This window comes from Mastigoproctus giganteus, chromosome 9, assembly GCF_048544385.1.
Source record: "Mastigoproctus giganteus isolate SK-2022 chromosome 9, ASM4854438v1, whole genome shotgun sequence".
Classification (NCBI taxonomy): Eukaryota; Metazoa; Arthropoda; class Arachnida; order Uropygi; family Thelyphonidae; genus Mastigoproctus; species Mastigoproctus giganteus.
This window is the reverse complement of record NC_143583.1, coordinates 127432314-127444187: the sequence shown is the minus strand read 5'-3', so window position 1 is coordinate 127444187 and position 11874 is coordinate 127432314. Positions and strand designations below refer to the sequence as shown.

The 11874-nt window shown below is 35.9% G+C and overlaps 1 protein-coding gene across 1 annotated transcript in view; it reads right to left on the bottom strand.

Moving 5' to 3' along the window:
• Nucleotides 1–6319: 6319 nt before the first annotated feature.
• v (Tryptophan 2,3-dioxygenase vermilion) overlaps nucleotides 6320–11874 on the bottom strand; it is a 143838-nt gene continuing 138283 nt past the window's right edge. Inside the window, exon 14 of the mRNA XM_090380792.1 lies at nucleotides 6320–6440. Coding sequence (XP_090236918.1) covers nucleotides 6320–6440 — 121 coding nt within the window. The remainder of the gene's footprint in view (nucleotides 6441–11874) is intronic.

Here is an 11874-nt window from a genome sequence, read left to right as displayed (position 1 = left end):
TTTCGCCTATAGTGGGCCAGTCCAACTATGTCATAAAAGACAGTAAATAATTTGTGAGTTTTGTGAAAGATTTGATTGTAAATGAAAACAAGAGCATGATTTCTTTTGATGTGGTGTCACTATTCACATGCATTCCAATTAAACATGGAATATATTGTGTTAGAAAAGCTTTGAGTAATGATGTCTCTTTGGGTAATAGATCACTTTTAAATGTAGAGGATATTTGTTCTGGTGTGGAACTTTGTCTGGCCAGCACCACTATGATATACCAAGGTGTTATGTACAAACAGCTTCACGGTACAGCCATGGGATCTCCCATTAGCGCCATCGTGGCCAATTTGGCCATGGAGGAGTTAGAGGATAGGGTTTTTAGTGGATGTCAGTTTCCCATAAAGAAATGGAAAAGGTATGTTGTGATACCTTCACCATGGTTCAGAAGGGGAGAGAGGATGATGCACTCCATTGGCTTAATAGCTTCTCCCAATTTATACAATTTACCTAAGAGGAGACAGAAGGTACCCTTCCATTCTTGGATGTACTGGTCTCTAGGATAGGCCCTAGGCTTAAAACTTCAGTGTTTAAAAACCTACGTGCAGAGGCCAGTACACCCATTTTAGTTCAGCACAAGCTGGGCAGCATAAGAATAGTGTAGTGAAAGCTCTACTAGATAGAGCAGGGTCACACTGCACTACCTCTGAGGACAAAGAATGTGAAATTAGACGAGTCACAGCAGACCTTAGAAAATGTGGATACCCCCAGAGGATCATAGACAGATTTAGTAGAGGAATAGAGTCGAACCATCAGGAACCGTTTGTTCCTGTGGCTACCGCATACATTCCTTGCTATCCGGGCATTACTGAGCATCTTGCTAGAGTTTTGCGGGGTTATAAAACACGCTGTGTGCAGCTTCCCGGGCGGAGGTTGCACACAGTGTTGTCTCAGGTAAAAGACCCAATAGACTTAAAACTATTGTGTTAGAAAAGCTTTGAGTAATGATGTCTCTTTGGGTAATAGATCACTTTTAAATGTAGAGGATATTTGTTCTGGTGTGGAACTTTGTCTGACCAGCACCACTATGGTATACCAAGGTGTTATGTACAAACATCTTCATGGTACAGCCATGGGATCTCCCATTAGCGCCATCGTGGCCAATTTGGCCATGGAGGAGTTAGAGGATAGGGTTTTTAGTGGATGTCAGTTTCCCATAAAGAAATGGAAAAGGACCTGAGTAGTGGAGTAGTATACAGGATAAAATGCCCGGATTGTGGGGAATGTTATGTGGGCGAGACAAAATGACAGCTCAGAGATAGTCTGGGGGAACATGCAAATGCTATAAAAACCGTTGATTACAATAAGTCTGCTGTGGCTGAACATTTTTGGGAGAAGCAGCATCAAATCTCCCCAGAGGATGCAGTTATTGTGGATCGAGCGCATGGTTCTGGAACCGTAAATGGCTCGAGAGCCTACGAATCTGTTCATATGACCACAATATTATGAATAGGGACAGAGGTATGCGTATGCATCCTCTGTTTGAAAATATCGTCCTAAGTACGGATGAACGGTTTTTCTTGACACGTTCCCGAGCTGTTTCCGCTTCCAGTTCAGACCATGCACCAACAACCACGTGTATAAGTACCGTGAGCCTGTTATATAAGGACATGCTGCAGGAAGTTTTGTTACTGCTGAGGAAGGAAGCCAATGCTTCCGAAAGCTCCAGATTTTTATCGCTTTTAATCCGGTTTATTTTAGTGTATTTTATCGCAAGGATTTCATCATAGTTTTTTACAATGTTCATAATTTAATTTAATATAATAGCAGTTTTTGTAAATATTTATTTTATTTTATTTGTAAATATTTTAGTTACAGTAAAATACTTATATTTTCATGGTTGGTGTATGAGTCTATTTATTGCTAAAATATCACATATCTTTATTAGGGATAACTCTGACTTCTAACCATTCTTCACGTATGCATGTCAAATTTTTTTCCACTGAATCAAAAACATTAGATTTTTCTCTTTTGCTTACAGTAGCACTGATTCTGTACAAATCTGCTTTATCATGGAACCCACACCTGGGGTGCTGATCCCAAAACTTCTAGACTCCATCCAAAATGGAAAGCCAGGTCAATTAATTAAAATCACTACACTCTTCTGAATTCACCAGTACCTCCACCTTATTCTTCCAAACAAGTCCAAATGCTTGCCTCAACTGGTCAATGTCCAAACTCACCAAATCAACTTTTTTCTCTGCTTCATTTATCCCTTTTACATTCATTCTTTGGAATAACCTTCCTTCCTTCCTTCTTGAAAATTGCAATTTAAAAAAATTCAAGTCCAATATCAACAAGTATCTTAGCATTAGCCTCAGTAGAGGCATATGATGCAAGAAAGAAAACTTATACAGCATCAGCCAAAAAAAAAAAATCCCATTTCACCCATCCATTTGCTCTAAAAGTTTGTCCAGTTCTTCCTTGAATTTATTTAAACTATCAACTTCCACAATGACTGCAACAGTCTTTTCTCAATTTGAATTTATGCTCCCTCAAGTGTGTAATCTGATCAAGAGGAAGAATTCCATGAGCATTGAACCTGCTCAAACCATTCAAGGCCTTATACATCTAAATCAGATCACCTCGCAGGTGCCTCGTCTTCTGCCTCCTCTACTTTTAATCCTTACAAGGTACTAGAGGTTCTAAGTCTTTGTATTTTGGGTCACCATTAAAAAAAAAATGATCTTTTCAAATATTCATTTATGAAGTATTAATCATAAAATTCAAAAATATTGTGACAAAACAAACCTATAATCCATTCATGAAACACAATCTTTGTTGCCATATCAACTAATCTAAACCAGTATATCAATGAAAGTGAAGACTGCACCGGGAGACAGATTTGGTGATTTGTTGAGCAACTGTCATTTTATTTATTTATTTATTATTATTATTTTTTTGGTGAATATATGAACTGGAATGGAAAATATAGTTTTATCAATACTTTTGTCCGGTGACTTAAAATTTAGCCTGAATACTGTGAGCATTTTGTAACTAATTCTTGCCATTTTACCCCATTTCAGAGAATATCTCACTCTAATCGTTAAGGAGTTTTAACTATATGGTTTAAATATGAGGTGTGCTGATAAATTTCCCAGACTGGTGCAATGAAAAGAACAGTGTAGGAGTTCTCAAAACTGGTTTTATTTTTATTCAAACTAAAAACTGCAGCAATTATCAACACACTGCAGGATTGAAGCCTCCTCAACGATTCATGTTTAGGGAAATGGACCACAGTCTGCCATGCTGGTCCAGTGCGGGTTGGCAGATCGATCATATTTAGCAGTCAGGGGCTTGAACTCTGGTCTACTGAAAGAGCGTGTACTACTGACAGTAATGGCAGTGTGCTACTGCAACAGGATCTAGATAATTTGGGCAGATGGGCTAAGAAGTGGCAACTGAAGTTTAACCTTGACAAATGCAAAGTACTGCATATGGGTAGAAGTAACCCCAGAGAAACGTACCAACTGTGTTGTACTACACTTAAGGTGGTAGAAAATGAAAAAGACCTGGGAGTAATTGTGCAGTCAGATATGAAGTTTTCTGAGCAATGCAGACAGGCTGCCAGGGCAGGTCATGGGGTTTTGTCAATGATATATAGGAATTTTGCTATCAGGATAAAGGAGGGGATTGTTCCTCTGTATAAGGCAATGGTCAGGCCATGCCTTGAGTACTGCGTACAGGTCTGGAGGCCTCATTTTAGGAAGGATGTAGATTTACTTGAGCGTGTACAGAGAAGGGCAACAAGATTGGTGAGGGGAATGAAGGGATCCTCTTATCAAGAGAGGCTTAAGTTCTGCAAATTGCAGTGGCTGGAGACTAGGCACCTGCGCGGTGATCTGATTGAGGTGTATAAGGCTTTGAATGGGTTCAGCACGCTGAATTCTGATGGGATCCTTCCACTTGTTCAGATTACGAACCTAAGGGGGCATAAATTCAAATTAAGAAAGGACATATGTAGAATAGATGTGTGGAAATTTGCCTTTAGCCAGCGGGTGGTTAATTGCTGGAACAAACTTCCACCTGTCGTTGTGGAAGTTGATAGGTTGAATAAATTTAAGGAGGAACTGGACAGGCATTTGGAGGGAATGGTGTGATTTTTTTTTGGCTGATGCTGCATAAGCTCATACATTTGCTTTCTTGCATCACATGCCACTACTACTACTGCACTTCCTGACTACTTGGCTATGGAGAGTATGCACTTGAGGGAGAATAAATTCAAATTGTGGAAATACAGTTGCAGAATTAATGTGTGGAAATTTGCCTTTAGCTAGCAAGTGGTTGATTGCTGAAACAAACTCAAAGTAATCACCCTAATTGAATGCACTTAATACACTGTTCTATAAGTTTATGAAAAGAGTCAGTGAAGGTGTCCAAAACAGATGATGTTCAGTTGGGCAGTTACATTTTTCTTTGTTCTCAACATCCTGAAATCCCTTTCCTTTGAGAGCAGATTTTCATTTGGGAATGAGAGAGTAGGGTGGATGGTTGATCTGTACAATGCCATGTGTCATCAGAAATGTCTTCACAACAAGTGTGGAATGGGTGGTGGCATTTTTGTGCAACAAGAACCAGCTGTCTTTCTCTCAAAATTGCAGCCTCATTCAGGAAATGCACTAAGAGTCTTTGAATCACCTGTCTGTAGAGCACAGCATTGACTCTCTCCACTTTGAGCATGAATTCCTTGTTTGTTGAAAAACATAATCAGCATAGTCTTGATCCTGAACTTTTGTAAATGAAACTTTTTGGGCCTTGGTAATAATTTTGAAGTCCACTGCATGCTCTGATACTTCATCTCTGGGTCATACTGAAACACCCAATGCTCATCTCCAGTGACAATACAGTCGAGGAAAAGGATTGCCTGTGCGAAGTCTGAATAAAATCTTCACGTGATGACACTTTGTTGCTTCTGCTCATCTGTGACGCTGTGTGACACAAATTTTGCACAGACCATCCTTTTCCCTAAATCTTCATGCAGAATTTGATGGATTGTCTCTTTATTCATATCCAATGCATCAACCATCATTCTGAGGATCAAACGATGATATCTTGTCACAATTTCCTGAACTTCTGCAACTCTGTCTGCATTTCGAGAGGTTGATGGACACCCACTTCTTGGGACATCATGATCATCCCCACTTCCATCTTTGAATGGCTTATACCACTCACACTGGTATGACTTAACGTGTCATCACCATATACATTTCATATGTTTCTGTTGCAGCTTTTCCCAATTTAAAGCAAAATTTGATATTTTTTAGTTACTCCATTGCAAAATTGTGACACAGAACGTTAACGCCACTAACAAAACTGGTTGTTACAAACCTATGAGCCTACTGGACAATCTCTGTACTACCATCTGTTGGAGGAAGTATGAAATACAACATATACTGCAACTATACCACTTTTGTTTATTTTCAAAACTCATTGAATATGACTGCAAATAGCACCAGTCTAGCAACTGTATTGCTACACCTCATATTTAAACAGGTAGAAGGCGCATCTTCTTAAAGAGATACAGATGCTTCTAAATGCTTAATCTTTTGCATCCATAATTTATTAATATGTTATTATACAATAATAGTGCAATAAGTTATAAAATTTTCACAAAAAAATTATCTTAAATGATTTCTTCTCCTCCTTAAGTTCAAGGCAGCAGTTTTAACATTCTGCTTATTTACTTGATTAAAGTGAAGTATTTTCTATATGCTTCTCAACAGAAACACAAAAATAGGAATGAAATGAGACATTGAAAACAAAAGAGTACTAAAATTACAATAAGGTAGAGAAATATATTACAAACTCCTGGATTCACTTCAGATTTATGCGACAAATACTGAAAATAACTAAGGAACATTTCGACAAAGCTAGAAAAAAAGCTCTCTCTTTCTTTAGGTAGAAGAGGAGATGACAGAGAGGAGGATTTGGCTTGAAAGTAATGGCAAGAAAGATTATGAATCTTTCAGTTTGTTAAAGCCTGTAGAGGCATCTCATCTAAGCAAAGTACAAGCTCATTTCACTTTTAAATGAAAACAAAATGCTATATTTAGCTTTGTTTCTACAAAATTTAAAATAAGAAGAAAATCATTTAAGATGGATTTATTATCATTATGCTTAAAACTATTTAGTTTCAATAACCTGCTTAAGTTCAGAATTAATTTTCTAACAAAAAGAAAAATACTATAGTTAACTATTTTAGCAGTATGTGGATTCTGTATGAATTTCAGTTTGGCTGCTGGAACCATTACACTTTCCTTCATATTTTAAGTCAAACTTCTTCTGTGACAGACAGGCGTTGCTTCATGGCAGGAGTGAGTGGTGGAATATAATGGCGTGGAATGAGGAATGTTGGCAGATTAAACAGATCCACAAAAACTTTGTAGTGGTCACTGTAAAAAATGCAATTCACAACCTAATTATAGCAGAGACAGTAAACCTATTACAAATTATAATTTTAATAATTATTTTAGCAAAGTTCCTGATTAGCCACAACTTTATTTAAAATATTAAAGTTATTAACTTTTAAAGTTCAGAAATATATAGTAGAATAATGCTAAAATTATTTATGCAGAATAATAAGTGTTCATCTATTAGTAAAGTAAAGTTGCATTTTTTAACTTGAGTCACTCTGAAATTTTGGAATAAGGTTCAGCTATGCTCAGAAAGGGGAAGGGGAGAAGTAATGGAGTCCATTTCAAATTTTTAAATTACCCTGTTAGTTTTTGTTCTGAGAGAAGTATGGATAGTGACTTGTGTGAGAAATTTTTATTTTTTTAAATTAAGATGGCCTTGTTGGAACCTGCATTCTACGGTCTCTTGGTATAAGCACAGTTATTACTTGTTTAGAGGTTGCACAATAGAAGATAAGTAAGCCAAGATGCATATAGTACTGCTATATAATCATAGGCAAAGTGACTGAAAATACTGACAAGTTAACTTGACATTTTCTTAAACAATTAAGTTTAAGAAAAATCTCCATATAAATTGTGCCATTTTACCTTGGTTACAGTATCATTTCAAAACTGCTATAATGTCAAATTTTCCAATGAACTGACCAGTAATATATTGTGTTTGCTGTATAAGTTTACTCTCTTCTTTTACAGTTACCTTTTGTATCTTGAATAGTGGTGTATTTCAGTAAAATCTGCATTAAGACCCACTGTGTACTTTTAATTCAATTATTTCTGCCCTTTTAAAAGTTTACATTGTGACATTTTATTGCACTGCACAGTAGACTGTAAAGGAAACAGTAAGTGTATGCATACTTCCTTGTATAGAACAGTCAAAACCAAAACATACAGACATAGATGACAAGTGAAATCACTCTTATTGATGCTATATTTGTATGTGGGAGACTTTGACTATGTAACTAAGCCAATCCTTGGGACCTGTTTAATACTGCAGTACACTAATAAACAGGCCCCAAGGAATGGCTCAGTTACATAGTCAAAAGTTTTCTCTGAGTAGTGGAGACAGGCTGCCAGGACAGCTCATGTCAATGATATACAGGAATTTTGCTAGTAGGATAAGCAGGTGATTATCCCATTGTTATAAGGCAGTGATCAGGCCACATCTTGAGTATTGCATATAAGGTCAGGAGGCCTCATTTTAGGAAGGATGTGGAGCTGCTGGAATGAATACAGAAAAGGGCAACAAGATGGTGAGGAGGAACAAAGGGGTATCCTTACTAAAAAGACTTCAGTTCTGCAAATTGCTGCATCTGGAGACTATGCATCTGTGAGGTGATCTGATTGAGGTGTTTAATGCTTTGAATGACTTGAGCAAACTCAATGCTAATGGGATTCTTTCTCTTGCTCAGACTATGCACATAATGGGACATAAATTTAAATTGAGAAAGGATGGTTTCAGAATAGATGTGTGGAAGTATTCCTTCAGCCAACAGGTGGTTGATTACTGGAACAAGCTTCCATCCACTGTTGTGGAAGTGGATAGTTTGAATAAATTTAAGTAAGAACTAGACAAACTATTGGAAGAGACAGATAAGTGAAATGGGAATTTTTTTTTTTTTATTTATGCTGTATAAGCTTAGTTTCTTGCATCATTTTCCACTACTAATACTCTGTAAACATTGCCTCAATATGGAAATGTACTTGCACTAAAAAAACTAGTATTCTTGAAAGTTTATTTTTTCAAAAGTAATTAAAATTTTTTTTTTAACATTTAGTATCACTCACACATGTAGTTACCCCTGCTTGAGAAAACAGTTTGTATTTTGAATTCCAGTCAGTTGGCATTTTGTTTTGCAAAGATTAATATGTAGTTTTTACACTACAGAGTATAGCACTTTCACAATGAATAGTAAGTGAAAAAGCTTTAAGCATTCAGGATAAAATGAGAGTTATTACAGAAATAGAAAATGTAAAGAAGAAATGTGATGTTGTTCATGAATTTAAGTTATTGAGCTTAACAGTGCACACAATGTGGAATTCAAAATAAAAAAAATATAGTCACTTGAAAATGAAACATGTACATTCTGACAAGACTCTTTTAATTAATTTTCTTTGGATTGGAAAAGTACCAATGTGTCTCCAATATGTAGGGTTATTGAGTAGTGAGAAATTACCAACCAGTTAGTCTGGCTTCAGTGGTAGGGAAGATCATGGAGGCAGTGATCAAGGGTGGAATTCAGGACCATTTAGACCAGTGGTTCCCAAACTACTGAGGTCTACAGACCCCTTCAAAAAAACGTTTGAAGACCCCTATATATATATATATTTTTTTTTTTTTCTGTGTGTGTGTGTGTGTGTGTGTGTATATATATATATATATATATATATATATATATATACATACACACACTAGGTTTTCTGTAAAACAAAATTTAAAGTTTTAAGTTTAAAACAACTCAACTTTATTCTTATTTTTACATAAATATATAATAATAACTTTATTTATCATCAATTTGTTATACATAGAATGAATAATTTGACCAGTTTCGGAGGGCCATTTCGCAGACCTCCCTGGAACTGATCTACTGACTCCCAAGGTTTTGCTGATCTCAGTTGGGGAAATGCTGAGTCAGATAGAAATAGAATTCTGAAGGAGTCACACAGCATGGATTTGTAAACAGAAAATCATCTTTAACAAATCTGGTTAGCTATTTTAGCAGGGTCACTCATGAGTGGATTTAGGGAATAATTTCGACATTGCTTATTTAGATTTCAACGAAGCATTTGATTCAGTCCCATGTGGGCAGTTACTTTATAAACTGGAGCAGGTTGTACTCACAGGGAAAATCCTTAGATGAATAGCAGGATGACATCAGGGCAGGAGGCAGAGGGTTGTGATAAATAGTTATTCCTGAGATTGGGTTAATATAAGAAGTGGCATTTCCCAGGGATCAGTATTAGGACCACTGCTGTTTTTGATTTTCTTAAATGACATCAATGAAGGGATAGAGAGTGTGATGTCTAAATTGCAGATGATGTAAAGATTGGTAGAGTAGTTAATGATCACCACCAAGCAGAACTTCTTCAGAGTGACCTAGACAGACTTCAGAGATGGTCAGAAAAATGGCAGCTTTGCTTTAATCTAGCAAAGCGCAAGGTCTTACACCTGGGGAACAGTAATCCTAAAAGCGAGTTATAAATTACTGGAATAAGTTACCTGTGTGAGGAGGGAAATGCATAGATTGTGCATTTCCTTTTGTTTAATTTTTTATTATTATTATATTACTTTTTTTTTTTTTGCTGGTGCAGCATGGCTTACTCACACCATATGGCCATTACTAATACTAAAGTGTTTTTAACAGCAAAAGAGTGAAAATATCCCATAAGTGGTCCACTTTTAATGATTAAAGCAGAACATTTTGCTAAATGATTTGAAATTGAGAACTTTGTGTGTTCCACTGGTTGTATAGATTAATTTAATGTATATATGTATGTATATAAGCATTTTATATCTGTTAGTTAAATTTTATAATTAGGGTTATACCAGTTTCAATGTAATTTTTAAAAAGTTAATTTCTGTTATAAGATCAAGAATATTGCAATCCCCTACTATAATGCTATAATCATGCTTGACTGTACATAGTATAGTAGTACTGTTTTAGCACTGCACAATATAGTTTTCATCCAACATTTTCTATCATGTCCTTAAAAGATGATCTGCTCATCTGCACTAAGTCTGGATGAATTTTGTGTTATGCTGATTAGATTAGGACGACATGTTGCACCTTTCAATGTTCACTTTGAGACTATTCATGGGTTCCAATGAAAAACTCATGAAGACTTTTTGACGTTAAAAATGTTTTTACCAGCGTTATTTGGAAAAAAGCATTATGTTACCTAGAAATTGTCACGAAACCCGATGCACATGTGCTGTACTTGTTGCGTGAAGTGATGCAACAAGTACAATGCATGCACCCAAGAAAAAACTCAATTGTACGCAACAAGTTGCAGTGACAAGTACAATTGAGCAGTGACGCACTACATTATATCAGCATAATGATTAATACGCAAGTGACTGTGCCAAAATCTACAGCCCAGCATTTGAAGGAATATCATGAAAGAAAGAAAGGGAAGTTGAATAGAAATGCAAATCCAAATGAAATTCAACAAGAGTGTTTTGTTATGCCTGGCAGTTCTCAAACTGCACCCAAAAAAACTTGAGCTAAAATAATGAAGGAATATTGTGAATGGAAGAAAAGGAAATTAGAAATTCAAACAATTCCAAATAATAATGAAATTTAACCACAGAGTTCTACTATGCCTGATACTTATCTGGAATCTAAAACTCCAGCAGAATGAATGAAGGAACATTGTGCACAAAAATAAGCGAAATTAGAAATGGCTAATGAGATTCCTGATTACATTGCATAAGCAGGAATGAGATCGTGTAGACACTAGGGAATGAGATTCCCTAGTGTCTACACGAGCTGACAGTGAGTTTGAAAAACTAGTGTACAAAACCCATTTGGATTTAGTTGTAATGTTTGTGATTGTTTATGGTTTCAATTAGATTTGAAACCATTTCCAACAACTTCGTATGAATTACTTCAAAATTTCATTTACAAGTGAGTACTTTCGTGATGTGTAATACGTGTCAAACTTCATTAAAAGAGGGACAGATACCAACTATGGCCACATCAAATGGATTTATATATCCTACTCATTTGCCTCCACTGGATGTTGTAACTGAGAATTTGATATCACCACGATTACCCTTTATGCAAATTCATTGTTTATGTTACGAACACGGACAATATGGGATCATTGGACAAGTAATAAATGTACCAGTTAACATAAATACAATGGTTCATCCATTATCTAGAGAATTAGATGATGATTATGCCATTAATGTACATATAAAATGAAGACTCATACATAAATCACCATATCTACAAGGATGTGTGCAGAAGAAAGTAGTAAAAATATGGTTATGGTATTTGATAAATTCACCTTTGTATAAATTCTATGGCATAAAAGTGAGTGAAGATTTCTCAGGGACAAATGAACATTCGGATGAAATTGTTGAACCTGTCAACAATGATGATGAACTATTGATAATTCAATAACAAACATTATTATGGTCTGAGGATAAATATTTATGTATACCACTGGGTCAGAAATCATCTCCAACAAGTTTCATAATTGATATACAAGCAGAACTTTCTTTTCCAGCTATATTTGGGACCTGCACGAAAATTTAAAAATGATTGAAAATTACTCCCTTTATGATGGCATTGGGTGAAATTCATAGATCTGATCGTCATGGAATAACTCCCTAACATTTGCTATATATGGCAACGAAAATTATGCGAATGTGTGCCGAAAATATGCAATTTGCATTTAAATCAGTAGG